The following is a 20,969-nucleotide window of genomic DNA, read 5'->3' as shown; positions in this document are numbered from 1 at the left end:
GGGCATTATATACAGGGGGGCTATATGTGAGGTACTATATACATGGGGCTATATGTGAGACACTATATACAGGGGGCTATATGTGGGGCACTATTTTAGGGGACTAAATGTGGGGCACTATCTACAGAGGGGCTATATGTGGGGTACTATTTACAGGGGGCTATATGTGGGGCACTATATACAGGGGGGCTATATGTGGGGCACTACCTACAGAGGGGCTATATGTAGGACACTATCTACAGGGAGAGCTATATGTGGGGCACTATCTATAGGGGGATCTATGTTGGGCACTATCTATGGGGGGGCACTGTCTATGGGGGACACTATCTACAGGGGGCTCTATGGGGGCACTATCTACAGAAAGCACTATGTGGGACACAGTGTATGGTGCTATTATAATTAGATGTGCAATGTATGGCACTATTATTTTTATATTTAGGGCATAGTGTGTGGCATCATGAGAATTTTATCTTCATTTATAGGTGCAGAAATGTTTGAAAAGTGAGAAGCTGAAGACAACTGTGTGGAAAACTGCAGAAATGAGCCGTGGCCGGGAGAAGTCATCATAGAGGTCTGGACCGGATGAGAAGAAAAGAGAAAAACAACAACTAGAATCTGAGATAGTCACCAGTAAGTCACTTAATTTAAATGTTTATTCTGCCTCTAATCAGTGATGTAGTCACTGTATGATTTGCAGCGAGATGATGGGTGGTATGATTTATGTTTTTTTGTGAAACAGCAACTCCCAGCATATCCTTACCATTGTTCAGACCATGCTGGGAGCTGTAGTTTTACTCCGTACAAACCTATACCGCGGGGGTTGTACTAAATTTAGCTGTATTTATGTTGGTGTTGTATTTATGTACTGAGTTTGGTTCTGATGCTGTATATATAGACTGAGCTTGGTTCTGATGCTGTATATATGTACTGACCTTGTTTTTGGTGTTGTATATATGTACTGAGCTTGGTTCTGGAGCTGTATTTATGTACTGAGCTTGGTTCTGGAGCTGTATTTATGTACTGAGCTCGGTTCTGGTACTGTATTTATGTGCTTTGCTTTGTTCTGGTGTCGTATTTACAGTGGAGGAAATAAGTATGTGATCCCTTGCTGATTTTGTAAGTTTGCCCACTGTCAAAGTCATGAACAGTCTAGAATTTTTAGGCTAGGTTAATTTTACCAGTGAGAGATAGATTATATATATAAAAAAAAAAAAAAGAAAATCACATAGTCAAAATTATATATATTTATTTGCATTGTGCACAGAGAAATAAGTATTTGATCCCCTACCAACCATTAAGAGTTCAGCCTCCTCCAGACCAGTTACACGCTCCAAATCAACTTGGTGCCTGCATTAAAGACAGCTCTTACATGGTCACCTGTATAAAAGACTCCTCAATCAGTCTGACTCCAACCTCTACAACATGGGCAAGACCAAAGAGCTTTCTAAGGATGTAAGGGACAAGATCATAGACCTGCACAAGGCTGGAATGGGCTACAAAACCATAAGTAAGACACTGGATGAGAAGGAGACAACTGTTGGTGCAATAGTAAGAAAATGGAAGACATACAAAATGACTGTCAATCGACATCGATCTGGGGCTCCATGCAAAATCTCACCTCGTGGGGTATCCTTGATCCTGAGGAAGGTGAGAGCTCAGCCGAAAACTACACGGGGGGAACTTGTAAATGATCTCAAGGCAGCTGGGACCACAGTCACCAAGAAAACCATTGGTAACACATTACGCCGTAATGGATTAAAATCCTGCAGTGCCCGCAAGGTCCCCCTGCTCAAGAAGGCACATGTACAGGCCCGTCTGGAGTTTGCAAATTAACATCTGGATGATTCTGAGAGTGATTGGGAGAAGGTGCTGTGGTCAGATTAGACTAAAATTGAGCTCTTTGGCATTAACTCAACTCGCCGTGTTTGGAGGAAGAGAAATGCTGCCTATGACCCAAAGAACACCGTCCCCACTGTCAAGCATGGAGGTGGAAACATGTTTTGGGGGTGTTTCTCTGCTAAGGGCACAGGACTACTTCACCGCATCAATGTGAGAATGGATGGAGCCATGTATCGTCAAATCCTGAGTGACAACCTCGTTCCCTCCACCAGGACATTAAAAATAGCTCGTGGCTGGGTCTTCCAGCACGACAATAACCCGAAACATACAGCCAAGGCAACAAAGGAGTGGCTCAAAAAGAAGCACATTAAGGTCATGTAGTGGCCTAGCCAGTCTCCAGACCTTAATCCCATCGAAAACTTATGGAGGGAGCTGAAGATCCGAGTTGCCAAGCGACAGACTCGAAATCTTAATGATTTACAGATGATCTGCAAAGAGGAGTGGGCCAAAATTCCATCTAACATGTGTGCAAACCTCATCATCAACTACTAAAAACGTCTGACTGCTGTGTTTGCCAACAAGTGTTTTGCCACCAAGTATTAAGTCTTGTTTGCCAAAGGGATCAAATACTTATTTCTCTGTGCAAAATGCAAATAAATATATATAATTTTGACAATGTGATTTTCAGTTTTTTTTAAAATATAATCTATCTCTCACTGGTAAAATTAACCTAGCCTAAAAATTCTAGACTGTTCATGTCTTTGACAGTGGGCAAACTTACAAAATCAGCAAGGGATCAAATACTTATTTCCTTCACTGTATGTACTGAGCTTAGTTCTGGCGTTGTGTATATGTACTTAGTGTAGCGTTCATGGCCCCGGACCGTCAGGATTACTCACACCCCGGCGGCCGCAGCCATGGCTCTGTGGGCGCTGGCTCGCATTTCTCCTTCGCAGGAGACGCCAGAGCTCACTTCCGCTCCAGTCCGCTGTGTTCCGTAGGGTGCGCGCGCACACTCGTGCCCGGCTTTAAAGGGCCAGCGTGCGCACATGGGAAATCATCATCAACTGGCCCATGATTTCCTGGACTATAAGAAGGCCCTGTCCCTTTGCTCATTGCCTGAGCATTGTTAGTTTTCCCATGTCAGTCTTGCAAATGGTCCCTTAGTGTTATCCTGGTCCTGTTGTTACCCGTGCCCTGTTACCTGTATCCCATGCTGTGTTCTTGTTCCTGAGCCTGTGTCGTGTCCTATTGCACCTGCTGTCGTCTGCCACGTCCAGTGTCATCTGCCATGTCCTGTGTCATCTGCCATGTCCAGTGTCATCCGGCACGTCCAGTGTTATCCGGCACGTCTGGCGCAACCTGCTGCACCTGCTGTCATCTGCCACGTCTGGCGTAACCTGATGCACCCACCTCCATCCATGCTAAAGCCTTGGCCACTGTCTGGACTATTCAGGTACCCAAGTGCGGGACTTTGTATTGCTTGAGTGCTCTGTTGTTTAACCAGCTGCCTCCCCGCTATGGCGGTGCGGCCTAATGGCTCCACATACCCACAGGCCGTGACACTGAACTTGGTTCTGGTGCTGTATTTTTTTGTATTAAGCTTGTTTCTGGTGCTGTATATATGTACTGAGCTTTGTTCTGGTGCTGTATATATATACTGAGCTCGGTTCTGGTTATGTATATATGCATGAGCTTTGTTCTGGAGCTGTAATTATATAGAATATATTCATAATAACAAAATTGCAGGGCAGATAGAATTGTTTTCAATTCATTGTATGTTTGGGAACCTGTCAGGTAGTTTTAACCCCTTGAACTGCCACCATGCGGTAATACATGACTTGACAATATTTCCAAACATTCCCCTATATGTTTTTTTAACATGCAGCAAAATCTATAAAATCAACTTTTAAAAAGACGCACGCTATATGCTAATTACTCATTAAAGGGTCATGGAGGCAGTGCCGCTATCCTGAAGAGTAATATAGTCCTGCCTCCAGACCCAAATTTCCATGTTTGATTGACATCTCCCTGGCTGTTCTACATCACTACCAGTCACCTCCAACTTTCTCTGATGCACTATTGCCTTGTACTACTTTGGCACACACCATGCAGGTAGGTGTATTCTGCCCGGCTGCACCGATAATGCCAGTACAAGTCAACGGCGCATCCGCAAGAGTTAGAGGAGGCGGTTAGTGATGTAGAACAGCAAGCGGGATGTCAATCAAAATCTGGGGGGCACCAATTAAATTTTCGCCTTGAGCTGCAGAAAAGCTAGAATTGGCTCTGGCTGTGTGCCGCATTACAATATATATTCTGATTCCCATCCACTCACTGTCTCAAGGACAAGTCCTATTAAAGTCCAGATCTGCAAATGTAGGTAGATTTCATTACTTCTTCCACATATACTGTGAAATATTTGGATGTCCCGGTTTAAAACATCAGCTCAGTTATATTATTAGATTATTGCCTCCATAAATGCACACATACATGCTCTATAATAAGAATCACAGAGCTGCATTGCAGGAAGAGTGGATGCTGTTTTTAAATTTGCTGTAGACACTAGGAATTAAGGAAAAAGCAAAAATCAACGTCAAATATTAATGAATGGCCTATCTGATCCTGTCTCTGGGAGGAAGAAAGAACACATATTGTTGCATAGAGCAGTGAAGCTTGTAATGCTTCACCACAGCAAGAGACCCCACCTCCTTTCTGTACCCTGCAGTGAATGGAATAGCTATGTATCTTTTCTTCTCTGTTCATATGGCTGACAAGAATACCTATTTACTACCACTTCTTCATCCAGGAGATATCGCTTTCTCTATTTAATCAGGATGCACTGAGATTGTAGGAAATTCCAGCAGCCGTATCTTGCAACATTAGGGACAGGTTTCCAGGCGAATGACAATCTCACTTCACTCATTGTCATTTGAATGTTTGCCGGCTTGCAGGGACATGCAATGTAAGTTTTCAGTCTGCCTGAAATCTGTAGATGGCAGCTTCCCTGCACATCACCTTTCTGCATCACAGGGGATATTCAGCAGGTAAATATAAACATAGCTGCGCACATATATATATATATAAGGATTTCTGTTAATTATTTAGCAGCCATGCACTTCAGTGGCGCTGCAGCTGAATGCAGATGTTGCTTGTAATTACAGAAGTCTTTATTAAAAAATTATGCTTTTCATTTGTTTCTATCCTTTCCTTTATATTATTTATACATCATTCAATGCACGCATTTGCACTCTATAAATAGAAAAAGGCATGATGTGATAACATTTGCTATAAATTCATTACATACTATTTATATGTACTGCATGTATTTTTATACAGACTTGACTTCTTCTCGGAACCAACACTGGTTATCTCAGTAACTGGTGACAACATATAAAGAAAGCAAAGGAGAAAAGCCTCCAATTAAAATCATAAAAGCTTATGCAACATATCATTGATAACCATCCAGACATGGCTACTGCTTTGCTAGCTGGGGAGAAGCTGAAAGAATTGATCCTGCCGGGGCAGCAGGATGATAAAACTGGATCTTTGGCAGCTCTCCTGGTCCAGCTGAAGCTGGAGCTGCCCTTTGACCGAGTGGTTATTATTGGCACAGTTCTTATCCCCATACTCCTCGTGACCTTGGTATTCACAAAAAACTTTGCTGGTAAGTCAAATGTGATGTCACTAATTCAGCCGCTTCCTACATGATGTTTCTAATTCCTCCCTAAAAATTGAATGGTCATATTTTTATTAAAACATAGTATGGTTTGAATGCAGCAGTCCAATATAGCAGTCCCTTTCAAAAGTTCAACTAAACCACCGCAGTCCATTTGTCATCTGCTATTGATTTTACATTTTGTGATGGGGACTAGATGAATTGGTGCATTCCTTGCTGAATGTGTGTTTGGCACATGAAGTGAAGGTATTATGTGCAGAAACGTGTCTTGTCTTGTAAATGTGATTTTTATTAGTGGGATGAGAAAGTTTAGAAAAACTGTATTGTTATATTCTATTACCCTATCAATATGCTTACACATCCTTAGAAGTGAATTGACCTAAGGATACAAAAGGATTATGAGCATTGTAGGTACACTTGCGGAGATTTATTAAAACTGTTGCAAAAAGTAGAACAATGACCCATAGGAACCAATCAGATTACACCTCTCATTTAAAAAAAGGCCCTCTGAAAAATGAAAATTGGAATGTGATTGGTTGCTTTGAGCAACTGCTTCCCTTTTTTTTTTTACCGGATTTAATTCATCCACCCGACTATATAAACACTATATTTTGACCAAAAAACATGAAACATTTAAAGAGGCTCTGTCACCAGATTCTCAAACCCCTATCTCCTATTGCATGTGATTGGCGCTGCAATGTAGATAACAGTAAAGTTTTTGCTATTTTATATATATGCAAATGAGCTTTGAAATGGACAACTGGGCGTTTTTTCATTATGTCCAACTGGGCGTGTTTATGTGTATGACGCTGACCAATCAGTGACCAGTCAGCGTCATACACTCCTCAACATCTGCACATCTGCACGCTCCTCTCCTGAAATATTCTGTGCTGCTGTGAACTCTGCTCTTACCATTACGTAGCTCTCAGGCTGTTACCTCTCCTCCACTCCTGTCCTCAATAACTCCTTCACATGATTGGCAAGTCACCACCCCGCACAAGATCCTACTGCACGGCTGACAGCCATCAGCTGTATAGCTAACAGCACGGTTGTGTTGGAAGCGCGCTCTGCTGTGTCTCACTTAGCAGCTGGGTGTGTTCCCCTCATCTAGCTGCTACGTTCTATCCTGACCGCCGGTGAATTCTCCGTGCGGTCTTCGCAGTGCTGCTACCCCGTTTACCTACGGGAGCAGAACGCGGCTCCTGAAATACTCTGTGCTGCCTTAAACTCCGTGGACAGGTCAGGCTGAGACACAGCAGGGCGCGCTTCCAACACAACCGTACTGTTAGCTATACAGCTGACGGCTGTCAGCCGTGCAGTAGGATCTTGTGCGGGGTGGTGACTTGCCAATCATGTGAAGGTGTTATTGAGGACAGGAATGGAGGAGAGGTAACAGACTGAGAGCTACCAAATGGTAAGAGCAGAGTTCACAGCAGCACAGAATATTTCAGGAGAGGAGCGTGCAGATGTTGAGGAGTGTATGACGCTGACTGGTCACGGATTGGTCAGCGTCATACACATAAACACGCCCAGTTAAAAACACAATACACGCCCAGTTGGACATAACGAAAAAAAAAACGCCCAGTTGTCCATTTCAAAGGTCATTTGCATATATATAAAATAGCTCATAACTTGGCCAAAAATGAACGTTTTTAAAAAACAAAAACGTTGCTATTATCTACATTGCAGCGCCGATCACATGCAATAGTAGATAGGGATTTGAGAATCTGGTGACAGAGCCTCTTTAAATGCTCAAAAGTGACCTTGGAAACAAAGCAAACTCTAAGGGTATGTGCACACACACTAATTACGTCCGTAATTGACGGACGTATTTCGGCCGCAAGTCCCGGACCGAACACAGTGCAGGGAGCCGGGCTCCTAGCATCATACTTATGTACGATGCTAGGAGTCCCTGCCTCGCTGCAGGACAACTGTCCCGTACTGTAATCATGTTTTCAGTACGTGACAGTTGTCCTGCAGCGAGGCAGGGACTCCTAGCATCGTACATAACTATGATGCTAGGAGCCCGGCTCCCTGCACTGAGTTCGGTCCGGGACTTGCGGCCGAAATACGTCCGTCAATTACGGACGTAATTAGTGTGTGTGCACATACCCTTATGTTTTCTTATGATGAAAGCAAACGTCCAGTCTTAACATAATAACGTGCAAATGTCAGCTGCTAAATAGTTAAAATCAGTGCTTGCTGGCTTTTCTTTGTTTCAGTAATTGCAGTAGTAATGTTAATCTGCTTCCACAACTGGAACTCATGCACATTGCCTTTTTCAGGAGCCCTATCACAGTAATCCTGAATTTATGGCACCCATACTGCTATGGACCCATATATACCTTTGTGTGCCTCCAATTTTACATGGAGGCATACAGAGTTGTTTACGATTGAGTTCCATGCAAACCCTTAGGAAAATCTCTAAAGGGTCATGCTCAGTGACAAATTAAAAATGTTGTAAAATCTCATCCATTTGTCCGATACTGTAATCTACAGCAGATTTTACCTGCGCAAATATACATATATACTACGTAGTAATTCCGGTATATGTGGACCCGGCCTTACACAAAATAGCAACTGTGCATATCATTATACAGCATTAGGCTATGTTCACACGGAGTATTTTGGGGGAGGAATATCTGCCTCAAAATTCCGTTTGGAACTTTGAGGCAGATATTCCTCTCCCTGCACGCCCATTTTCGCGGCAATTATCGCACCGTTTTTCGCCTGCAGCCATTGAGCGCCGCGGGCATAAAATAGCGAGAAATACGCTTTCTCCTGCCTCCCAATGAAGTCAATGGGAGGTCAGAGGCGGAAGCGCCCGAAGATAGGGCATGTCGCTTCTTTTTCCCGCGAGGCAGTTTTACTGCTCGCGGGAAAAAGACGCCGACGGCTCCCATTGAAATCAATGGGAGGCGTTCTCGTGCCGTTTTTGCCGAGTTTTGCGACGCGGTTTCCGCGTCAAAAAACTCGGCAAAATACCCCGTGTGAACATAGCCTTAAGGGGGAACTAGGGATATACTACTAGGCAGATTAGTCATTCTGAGATGTGGAAAAGCTGGGTGACAACCTCTGCAGTGGCAGTATTTGTGGTTGCCACCGAGAAATAGTTACAGCTGAACTGAATTTTAAACAGCTTGAAAGAAGAGAAAGACTCAGTAAAATATCTCTTATTTCACATATAGATTTGAATTAAACTGCTTTTTTAAAATGGCGCTGTCACCTTTTCTGACATGTCTGATTTAGTAAATAATTGTATTCCCCAGAAAATAACAATTCTGGAACATATTTTCTTAGACTTTACGTTGTTTCGTTCCTCTGTTATTCTTCCTATAAATTTAGAAATGAATTGACAACTGGGTGTTACGAGTTGGGGGTGTGTCCTTACACAGATTGACACTGTCCAATCAGTGCTGAAAAGAGTGAGACTGTGTAGGGACACGCCCTTTGACAAGGGGAATGATAGCACCCAGTTGTTCATTTCAAACATTTCTAATATGAATAATTGAGGAACAGCACAATGCAGAGTTGTAATTAAATATGTTCCCGAAATATTATTCTATGGGCAATACAAGTATTTACTAAATGAGGTGACAGGTCCAATTTAAGAATAATGTACTGTGTTCAATAAGTTGCTAAGTTCACCTATTGTAAGACCCTGTATCTATTATCTGATCAAAAAATTGTATATTATCACAAAAAATAATTTTTACTAGTGTGAATTTTTTTTATTGTTATTTAGCCCTGTTCAGACAGAGTTTTTTTGCAGGCAAAAAAATCTGTATCAAAATTCCTTCAGGAATTTAAGGCAGATTTCAACCTGCTTGCAAATTCGTGCTGCTATTTCCGCGGGTGGCCATTGAGTGCTGTGGGCAAAAAACGCTGCAAAAAAAACTTTCTCTGCCTCCCATTGATTTCAATGGGAGGTCAGAGGCGGAACCGCAGCAAGAAAGAGCATGCCGCTTTTTTTTACCGCGAGCGGCTAAAAAGCGCAGCGGAAAAAAAATGCCTTCTCCTCCCAATGAAATCAATGGGAGGCAGTTTCGCATGTTTTTCGCTGCTGATTCCGACTCGGTTTCCTCGTCAAAATCGGCATAAAAAAACCAAAGTGTGAACTAGGCCTTAGAGGATATTGCAGAATAATCTTCCAGTTTTTGTTATTTCAGTAAGGGCATGACCACACATGGCGGAATTCCTCCGCAACTGTCCGCATCAATGCCGCACAGAATCTGCGTTGCAGATTCTGCAGCGGATCTGCACAAAATGTGCAGAAAATTGATGCGGACTGGCCGCTGCGGACTGCAGGAAAAGTGCTTCTCTTCTCCCTATTCAGTGCAGGATAGAGAGAAGGGACAGCACTTTCCCTAGTGAAAGTCAAAGAAATTCATACTTACCGCCCGTTGTCTTGGTGACGCGTCCCTCTTTCGGCATCCGGCCCGACCTCCCTGGATGACGCTCCAGTCCATGTGACCGCTGCAGCCTGTGCTTGGCCTGTGATTGGCTGCAGCCGTCACTTACACTGAAACGTCATCCTGGGAGGCCGGACTGGAGACAGACGCAGGGAGTTCTCGGTAAGTATGAACTTATCTATTTTTTTACAGATACATGTATATTGAGATCGGTAGTCACTGTCCCGGGTGCAGAAACAGTTACTGCCGATCGCGTAACTCTTTCAGCACCCTGGACAGTGACTATTTACAGACGTCTCCTAGCAACGCTCCCGTCATTACGGGAGCCCCATTGACTTCCTCAGTCTGGCTGTAGACCTAGAAATACATAGGTCCAGCCAGAATGAAGAAATGTCATGGTAGTAAAAACAATACGCTCCGCAGCACACATAAGATCTGCGGACTTCATTGCGGAATTTTGACTCTCCATTGAAGTCAATGGAGAAATTCCGCCATGAGTCCGCAACCAGTCCGCCACTGCTCCGCAACAGACAGAGCATGCTGCGGACACCAAATTCCGCTCCGCAGCCTATGCTCCGCAGCGGAATTGTACGCATCGTGTAAACGAACACTGCTAAATTAAAGTGAAAGTCAATGGAGAAACGGCTCCGCTGCGGATTAACGCTGCGGAGTGTCCGCAGCGGAATTTAAGTGAAATTCCGCTATGTGTGAACCCGCCCTAATGATTTTTTTCTAATATCATCATTTTAATATCTATATATTTACAGATAGTCAGGCAGTGGAAATCAGAACCTGACATGCTTTAATGTGTATGGTTGAAAGCTTTTTCTTATCCGTGTTTGGGTCATAAGAATGTCACCTGTCAGCCAGGAAGAAGACAGGAGCAGGAGGAATAGAGATAAGGGTAAATCAGCAGCCCATGAGTTTATTATCATCATGATTCGCCTGTTTCTCAGCAATCTCAACAATAATTTGCAGGTGTGCATGCAGAGAAAGATCAACAATAAATTATAAGACTGTAAAAATGATCGGTGGCATGATCTGTAAATGTTGCCCGTAGTGACAATTGCAATAGCTATTGTTGCTGAGGTCATGGCTCTTGAAAGAGTCTTTGCTAGGCAACAATGACAGTCCGCAGCAGCCTCAGATAATGGATTGTTCGTCAATGTTTTAAAAATGTCTGTGTGTGAACTGGCCTTGAGTGTATGGAGAAATAAAGAGTAGTGATCAGGAGAGTAGCTCAGCATAAGTATTTAGTGTTCCTTGAAAATATTATCATGGTTTTCATTATTTTTGGTAATCCTATGAAAAAAGACGCTTGGATGGTAATGCAGTGGCATAGGAAAATGCATTCTAGCCAAGCTGCTTATCATTAGATAGGTTTTTGAGGTACAAATCATTAAACAAGCTCACAGTCAAGACTTGTGCAGAAATATGCCGGGATGGATCCTCCAATTTGGATGACCACTTTGCCATAGATAGATAGCCCAATGACTAGCTGATACTAGATAATTGCAGGGTGGATTTTCTTAGAAACTGATGTTAAAACTGTCATTATCTTATTGATCAGTTTCTAAAAAGCAAATTCATGAGTGGCAAACAATATGGCTGCACTTACTGTTGTCACTTCTGCTAAAATGGCTGCCGCAACTCAATTTTAAAAAAAAGCCAATATTTCAGTATGTAACTATAACATAATTACCAAACTTTATATTGTTCTAACTACTGATTTACTAATATATGGTCATTTTGACGTTTTTGGTGGGAATCTTTTTTAATTCGTTTTGAATTAGTTTTAAAAAAATATATTTCTCTTTCATATCAACATCAACTTCAAGCGTTGCACGGATAGATATCTATCCTAAGAACGTCTAAAATTCAAATGCTGACTAATAGAATGGCAAATGCTATGTGAAGGTAAAATAATGACAATGTAACTAACATGCAAACTCATGTCATTGCCTTTCCAATGTTCTATACTGGCTGTCTAAAACAGTTAGAAAAACTATCATGGTGCATGGGTCTGATGTGGAGCGGGAAGGAGTGCAGTGTATGCATTTTTCAGCCTCCAGAAGCTTTGAGCAGCCTGTAGGTAACACAATACTTTACTTTGAGACGGTTGAACCACTATGAGAAAATATTCCTTAAAGGGATCCTGCCACTAGATTTTAGGGCACTAAACCACCGGAATGTCAATATACTGCTGGGGTTTAGCATTCTAAACATGCCCCTCTTAAAACTGTTTGTTTTAGTATTTTGTCTAAACAGTAGTTATAATACAGCGTGCGCCATGTATAAACTACTAGAGAATTCTCTGAATTTAATCCAGATGTACTGGCCTCGGCCTAATCTGAGCATTATGTATTAATAAGACCCTATATATATATATATATATATATATATATATATATGTAAACAGGGAGACGTGCTGCCGACATGATAGAAATGTATGGGGACAAGTGATCCTAGTTTCAAGTGCTCGTCCCCATACATGGCTCCTTATTAAAGAAGCAAACGAGCGCCAATCAACGAGTTGTCTCGTTGGTCGGTGCTCGCTGTTACGGCCAAAATCGGCCAGTGTAAAAGGACCCTCATAGTTTGCACTTTGGGGGCTTTGCGGTACCGGACCTGACCATTTACTTAATGATCCTGCAGAGTGCTCTTACGGATTATGCAGAGAACAATTTAACTAATCACATTCATCTTCCTATTAAAGAAAGAAATGTGTGACTGCTCATAAAGCTCTCTGCCTAATCATAGAGAGCACAGTTCTCCCTCGTCAGCACTGATGTGTATGACCAGAGCAGTGCGGGAAGGAAAGTTGAATGCAATTTGCACATCACATCACGTTCAGCTTCCTGACAGGACACAGCAGGAATCATTGCTGGCCACCAGACCACCAGGTCTAAACCTCCTATTTACATTAGACTACTATGGAATAATATATTAACTCCCCCATACACTACACCGCTAAGTATAAACCCCCCCCCCTTTTACACTAGTCCATAAGGGAACAATATATTGACCCCCCTTATATACCTTAGACAGGATATGAACTTTTAATCCAGAATAAAATATTGACCACCCGACTTCTACCCTGGACAACCAGGGAATAAAATATGAACACCTCTTCTACTTTAGACCACTAAGAAAGGGGGCACTACCCTAAACCACCAGAGAGTAACCTTATCCACTATTTCAGGCTACCAGGATTTTTTTTTTAATTTTTTTTTTATATATATTTTCTGCTGTCTATAGATGGGTGCATCCTATAGTTCAAAAAATAAGGTACTCATGGTTTTAAAAAAAAAAAAAAAAAGATATATATATCCTTTGTTGATAAAAATAAATAAATCCATGGAACAACTGCAGCAAAACTGCACTGTATAAACACAAATTTATGAAATAATTAAGCACCCACCCCACTGTTCATCTGAGCAGTGGTTTAATAGATGACCGCAAGGCCTGAGTGATAGTCCTAATTGATGTACTTTTACCACTCATCTGCACGATACCTAATGCTAACATGGTACAAAACATAAATACTATAAGGTTAGGATCAAACACACACAGGTTTTTATATCGTTTTTTGCACAGTTTTATAAGCCAAAGCCAGAAGTGGATCCAAAAACAAGGAAAGTATGAAGAAAAGACTGATGCATTTCCTTTTTTTTCGTGTCTACTCTTGTGTTTGGCTCAAAAAACTGAGCAACAAAAAATGCATCAAAACTGTGTGGCATCCTGGCCTAATACTACATATTGGGGCTGATTTACTATTGTGGCTGAGGTTGTTTTTTGTCGTATTTTGCACCAAAATGTGGCACATATTTGCCACCCGATATTGTATGTTGTTGTAGTCATTGCGAGCAGTTGGGTTTCTCAACAGTGGGTGGACTCAAACTGTACTGCAGGTCCCCCAGGATTGTTTGAGCCTGGATTGTCATGAAGGTTAGTCTGGACGACCAACGGCTAAATGGTGGGGTACTTGGTGCAAGCAGCAACAGCTGGCCCTATAGAAGAGCCGAATGTGTGTGCTTGACTGCCAACAGAGCAAGAACTGGGAACGAGTGGGTCCGTCGGTTCATCAGGTGTGATGTGTGGCGATCGGTCGGGCACCCTCACAGTCTTCATATGTGTTTTGAATAAAGAGTGGCACATGTTGCAAAGTATAAACACTATATGGCCAGGATCACACACACACAGTTTACATGCATCTTTTTGCTCTGTTTCCTGAGCCAAAGCCAAAAACTGCACCAAAACTGTGTAAGTCATACTGGCTTAATACTTCATATTGGGGTAGATTTGCTATTGTGGCTGTTTTCTGTCGTATCTTGTGCCAAAATGTAGTGCATTTTTGGCGCACGATGTCACACTTCGTTTTAGACATTTATTACAAGAATGTGTCAAAAAGAACAGATTTTTTTTTTTAAAGTGTCTAAAAAAACAGAATACCAAAAATATACCTGATATAAAATAACGTCGATAGACAACGAAATAACAAATATAAATCTTTATTATCCCATAAGGGAAACATTACCCCCAAAATACATACATTTAAAACACAGAAAATTAAAAACACCCCAGATTGGGTTGTCCAACATATCCCATAACAATAGCCATGAAATGTTACAATGTGTAAAGCTATAAAGTATTGCTTGAAGATCAGAAATCTGGAATGATCAACTAGCTATGGCATGAGTATTTCACATATGTGGATATATAGAGCCACATCAATATCTGAATTGGCTATTTATTTACCTAGGGTGGACATGATGAAAGCTACCCAATCCGAGGACCACCTCGACGCGCGTTTCGCTTCCTTCGTCAGGAGGTGAATATGCTAGTTGTTTCCCCTCTTTAAGTACAGGCTCAAATGAGATGATGTTAATTGGTGCATGACAGATCACGCCCATCTCCATGCGCCAGACCATCCGCGTCATGGCCGGAAGTTTTACCTGGAAACCAGGACTCGTTCTCAAACCTGATTGACAACTTCCGGTCCGGCGCATAAGAAATCACGCGACCCGCATGCGCTCACATCAAGTACCCAGTGAGTAGAACAAGAAGCATATTATCAATAGAGGTAAAGTGTCATCTGTGATATCGATTTGTAAAGCGCCAAAAACCCATATACATGGATACAAAATAACTTAATATATATCATTATACCTACAGTGAAGGAAATAAGTATTTGTTCCCTTGCTGATTTTGTAAGTTTGCCCACTGTCAAAGACATGAACATTCTAGAATTTTTAGGCTAGGTTAATTTTACCAGTGAGAGATAGATTATAAAAAAAAAAAAAAACAGAAAATCACATAGTCAAAATTATATATATTTATTTGCATTGTGCACAGAGAAATAAGTATTTGATCCCATACCAACCATTAAGAGTTCAGCCTCCTCGAGACCAGTTACACGTTCCAAATCAACTTGGTGCCTGCATTAAAGACAGCTGTCGTAAATGGTCACCTGTATAAAAGACTCCTGTCCACAGACTCAATTAATCAGTCTGACTCTAACCTCTACAACATGGGCAAGACCAAAGAGCTTTCTAAGGATGTCAGGGACAAGATCATAGACCTGCACAAGACTGGAATGGGCTACAAAACCATAAGTAAGACGCTGGGAGAGAAGGAGACAACTGTTGGTGCAATAGTAAGAAAATGGAAGACATACAAAAGGACTGTCAATCGACATCGATCTGGGGCTCCATGCAAAATCTCACCTCGTGGGGTATCCTTGATCCTGAGGAAGGTGAGAGCTCAGCCGAAAACTACACGGGGGGAACTTGTTAATGATCTCAAGGCAGCTGGGACCACAGTTACCAAGAAAACCATTGGTAACACATTACGCCGTAATGGATTAAAATCCTGCACTGCCCGCAAGGCCCCCCTGCTCAAGAAGGCACATGTACAGGCCCGTCTGAAGTTTGCAAATTAACATCTGGATGATTCTGAGAGTGATTGGAAGAAGGTGGTGTGGTCAGATGAGACTAAAATTGAGCTCTTTGGCATTAACTCAACTCGCCGTGTTTGGAGGAAGAGAAATGCTGCCTATGACCTAAAGAACACCGTCCCCACTGTCAAGCATGGAGGTGGAAACATTATGTTTTGGGGGTGTTTCTCTGCTAAGGGCACAGGACTACTTCACCGCATCAACGGGAGAATGGATGGAACCATGTACCGTCAAATCCTGAGTGACAACCTCCTTCCCTTCACCAGGACATTAAAAATGGCTCGTGGCTGGGTCTTCCAGCACGACAATGACCCGAAACATACAGCCAAGGCAACAAAGGAGTGGCTCAAAAAGAAGCACATTAAAGTCATGGAGTGGCCTAGCCGGTCTCCAGACCTTAATCCCATCGAAAACTTATGGAGGGAGCTGAAGATCCGAGTTGTCAAGCGACAGCCTCAAAATCTTAATGATTTACAGATGATCTGCAAAGAGGAGTGAGCCAAAATTCCATCTAACATTTGTGCAAACCTCATCATCAACTACAAAAAAACGTCTGACTGCTGTGCTTGCCAACAAGGGTTTTGCCACCAAGTATTAAGTCTTGTTTGCCAAAGGGATCAAATACTTATTTCTCTGTGCACAATGCAAATTAATATATATAATTTTGACAATGTGATTTTCTGTTTTTTTTTAAAATATAATCTATCTCTCACTGGTAAAATTAACCTAGCCTAAAAATTCTAGACTGTTCATGTCTTTGACAGTGGGCAAACGTACAAAATCAGCAAGGGATCAAATACTTATTTCCTTCACTGTATATCTACCCATAATATGGGAATGCTAAAAAGAGCTCTAGAAAAATGCATAAATAAATAAATATCCAATCCATGTGTAAAGGATCTGCCAGGCACAGCTTCAGGGTTAACTTCCTTAGGTAATCAGTCTTCACCTGAGTCTATCTCTCTGAGACTGACTCCAGCTTCCACCACTCAGGCTGGCAGGCTTAGGAGTGGGAGAGCCTATCGCAGCCTGGCCAGACTCAGCTAGCTCCCGCCCTCTGTCTATTTATACCTGCCTTTCCTTTTCCTCCTTGCTTGTGATTCTTTCCGTGTGGTTTCCTGGCCCAGCTACAGCTCCTAACAATTTGATCCTGCTCCATTCTGACCCTGGCTTTCTGACTACTCTTCTGCTCTGCGTTTGGTACCTCGTGCTCTCCTGGTTTGACTTAGCTCGTTCACCACTCTGTTGCTCATGGTGTTGCCGTGGGCAACTGCCCCTTTCCCTTTGCTTTATATTCCCTTGTATGTTTTGTCTCGTGCACTTACTGAGCGTAGGGACCGCCGCCCAGTTGTACCCCGTCGCCTAGGGCGGGTCGTTGCAAGTAGGCAGGGACAGAGTGGCGGGTAGATTAGGGTTCACTTGTCCGTTTCCCTACCCCTATCATTACACCATGACTGTATAAATACTTCAATAGCTAAATACTATGTCCAAATCTTTATACATACATAACTAAAACCATCATTAAACACTACATCACCTATTGTTCCATATAAAATGACTAAATATGAATAATTACCGTAGATATACCAATATTAAACATAACAACGTGTAAAACCCAAAGTAATAAGAGGACCATCAAAAACCAGGACAGACCCACGATCATTATAATAAATATAAATGTAGAAGAATGATCGAGGCACTCACCGAAGCTGGCAAAAAATTCGTTCTTTATTACAAAAGAGGATCTAGGTCAGGATGTGGAAATGCCTACGGCCGTTTCACGTGCTGGTACACGCTTTCTCAAGGCCCTAGCGTCACTTCCTTCACCTGCCTTTTTATACACAATTTGATGACATCTGGTATCGACAAAAGTCAGGAACGGCGATGGGTACTCCCGTAGCTCCGACTTTTGCGAATTTATTTTTAGCGGATTTTGAAGAACAAATGATATACAATCTTTCGAATCCCTATGCCAAATACCTACAGTTATACCTACGTTATATAGACGACATTTTTGTAGTGTGGTCTGGTACCCAGCAGGAGTTTCTAGACTTTGTAAAATACCTCAATGCAAATTCGTCAAATATGAGCTTTACACATAAATTTGGTAATCAAGAAATTGAGTTTTTGGATGTATATGTAACAATAGAGGAGGGAGTAATTCAGACTAAAGGTTATCGAAAACCAACAGCCACTAATACATTGTTGCGGTATGATAGTTATCACCCTAGACATATAACTAAATCTTTACCTTATGCTCAATTTTTGCGTCTAAGACGAATTAATAGTAGTGACTTGACATTTTATAAACAGGCAGATGATATGAGTCAAAAGTTGGAAGCAAGAGGTTATCCGGTACAATTGGTAAAAGATGCTTTAAATAGAGCTAGTGTAATTAAACAAACATCGTTATTCCATCATAAAAAACATAGTCGAAAAACTCCTATGAAAAAAGATCAGAGATTTGTTCTATCCTTCGGTTATAGCCCAATGAGTGATGTTATTCGAACAAGTATTCGAAACAATTGGCACCTAATTGAGAATGATCCATTACTTATGGAAGTCGCAATTAGGAAACCAATTGTATCCTTTCGTAGATGTAAAAATTTAAAAGATATTTTAGTCAGGGGACGTTTTTCCCAAAAAGAGAAGTGCAAAGAAAATTGGCTGACAGCTAATAGTCCAAAGGGTAACCACAGATGTGGTCAATGCAATTATTGCAATTCCATAATACGTACAAGGAACCTGAATTTAGGGGGCATTACGTTTGAAATTAATGGATTAATAACCTGTAGGACTCAATATGTTGTTTATGCAGTAATTTGCGATTGTGGTAGATTTTATATAGGAAAAACTATACGACCTATGTATGTAAGATTTCGTGAACATATAAGATCACTAAATACATGTGAGGGATGCCCTAGGTTGATACAACATATGCAGGAGAAACATGAAAATAACGCTCGATGTATGCGATTTGTGGGTATTGTTCACATTCAGCCATTGGTGTTAGGAGGAGACAGACACAAATCTCTGCTGCAGAGAGAGGCAGAGATTATTTCTCTGACAGGTGCACTAGGACCGCTCGGTCTCAATGATCGGAATGATCTGAGTTCGTTTTTAACATGAACCTTATTTGTTTTTAGAGAATTTTTGTATTGTAATTTTGATATTCTAAGATTAGAATGTACTAATTGTATGAACCATCTAAGTATACTGTGCATTTCCCTGTCTTTTTTAATTTTTTGTTATGTAACAATGTGTACTAATTTGTGTATAAAAAGGCAGGTGAAGGAAGTGACGCTAGGGCCTTGAGAAAGCGTGTACCAGCACGTGAAACGGCCGTAGGCATTTCCACATCCTGACCTAGATCCTCTTTTGTAATAAAGAACGAATTTTTTGCCAGCTTCGGTGAGTGCCTCGATCATTCTTCTACATATATATCCAGCTTTTTGTGCTATTCTTTCGAAGAGCAACTCCGTGGCAATTTACCTGCAATTATCCAACAGTAAGCAAGCCATATTTCAACTCCTATTCCGACTGTGCGGTTTTGGTAGTGCCAGCCTCTTTCCTTCTTCCCATTGATAATAAATATAAAGTGCACAAGTGTAAGTCAATGGGTTCGTGGATGATAATCCCGATCAGAGAGCCAACCTGCACACAGGAATTACAGTCTAAAAAAAGAGCCTGGCTTAGCAGGAAGTAAACGTGGCTTTAAGCATGCTGACGTGCGCCAAACCTGAACCGAAATCTGACGCAAAAAAACGAAAAAATTAAGTAAGTCGACCAAGGGGTAGTATAAGGAAGTGAAAATGGCCTATCGCCAAGCAAGATGCGCCATATTTATCATACAACGTGCACTACTGTGATAAATTTGGCACATCTTCTGACTGCATGGCCCAATCTGCCGCTAATCTTCTTTTCAGTGTTTATATTTTCCTGCAGTGATATAAAAGTTTTCCTTCAAAGCACAATATTGCATTATTTAGAATTGATATTTTAAACAAGCAATTTAATTCTGCAGAGTTCAATAATGGTAGAGCGCACTGTCATGCAGCACTGTGTTATAGATCAAAGTCATATGCAGTTGGGGTTATACATATACACAGTCGAGTCACATTATTATGACCACCAGTTAATATCCGGAGTAACCACCGTGTGCAGCACTGATAGCAGCTAGACGGGCTGGGAGTGACTCAATAAGGTGCTGGTAGGTTGTCTCAGGTATCTGAAGCCATGCTGACTGCAGTTCATCCTACATTCGCTGGGGGGTGCGTGGGGGAGGATCCATAGAGCAAACAAGACGATCGAGGTGGTCCTACAGATGCTCAATTGGGTTCAAGTCTGGCGAATTAGGGGGCCAGGGAAGTACTTGGAAGTCTTGGTCATGCTCTTCCAACCACTGTCGGACATTTCTAGCCATGTAACATGTCGCATTGTCTTGCTGGAAGATTCTATCTGCCCCAAGGAAGACAAACAGCATGTATGGGTGAACGCGATCTGCATCGATGGATTCATACCCAAATCGGTTCAGAGTGCCTTCCACATGGATGAGTGGGCCCAGAGATTGCCATGAAATAATTCCCTAGACCATAACGCTGCCGCCACCAGCTTGTGTTCTTCCAGCAAAGGTTGCAGGTTGTTTGTTCTCTGATGTTTCTCGCCTGACACGCCAACAGCCATTTGTTTGATGAAGCAGAAATTGTGACTCATCGGAGAAGGCAACCCTTTGCCAATCATCGGTGGTCCATGTCCAATAATGCCGTGCAAATTTAAGCCTTTTTTCCAGTGCACCTTTGTTAGCATAGAAGTAGTGACCATCCGTCTGATTCGGAGACCAATACGCAGTAGGGTTCGCTGAACTGTTGTTTTAGACACACATCTGGTAGCCCCCTGGCCGATTTTCACAGTGAGCTGCTCCACTGTAGCATGTCGTTCAGCCCTTTTGCACTTTCATAGCCAACGTTCACCTCACATCAATGTCAAAGGTAGGAGGTGGTCATAATAATGTGACTCGACTATGTATATGTATCACATATTATGCTAGAGGGGAAAATATTCATTTTGTAATTATTTATTGAGGGTT

The 20,969-nt window shown here is 42.0% G+C and overlaps 1 protein-coding gene across 1 annotated transcript in view; it reads left to right on the top strand.

Annotated features, from left to right (window-relative positions):
• Positions 1–4,552: 4,552 nt before the first annotated feature.
• PANX2 (pannexin 2) overlaps positions 4,553–20,969 on the top strand; it is a 44,753-nt gene continuing 28,336 nt past the window's right edge. The window contains exons 1-2 of the mRNA XM_075857198.1: positions 4,553–4,883; positions 5,176–5,503. Of these exons, the coding sequence (XP_075713313.1) occupies positions 5,278–5,503 (226 nt within the window). The 5' untranslated portion in view covers positions 4,553–4,883; positions 5,176–5,277. The remainder of the gene's footprint in view (positions 4,884–5,175; positions 5,504–20,969) is intronic.

This window comes from Rhinoderma darwinii, chromosome 3 (assembly GCF_050947455.1).
Source record: "Rhinoderma darwinii isolate aRhiDar2 chromosome 3, aRhiDar2.hap1, whole genome shotgun sequence".
In the NCBI taxonomy this organism is placed as follows: Eukaryota; Metazoa; Chordata; class Amphibia; order Anura; family Rhinodermatidae; genus Rhinoderma; species Rhinoderma darwinii.
The sequence above is the reverse complement of the archived record's forward strand: the minus strand, read 5'-3'. Positions and strand labels throughout refer to the sequence as shown.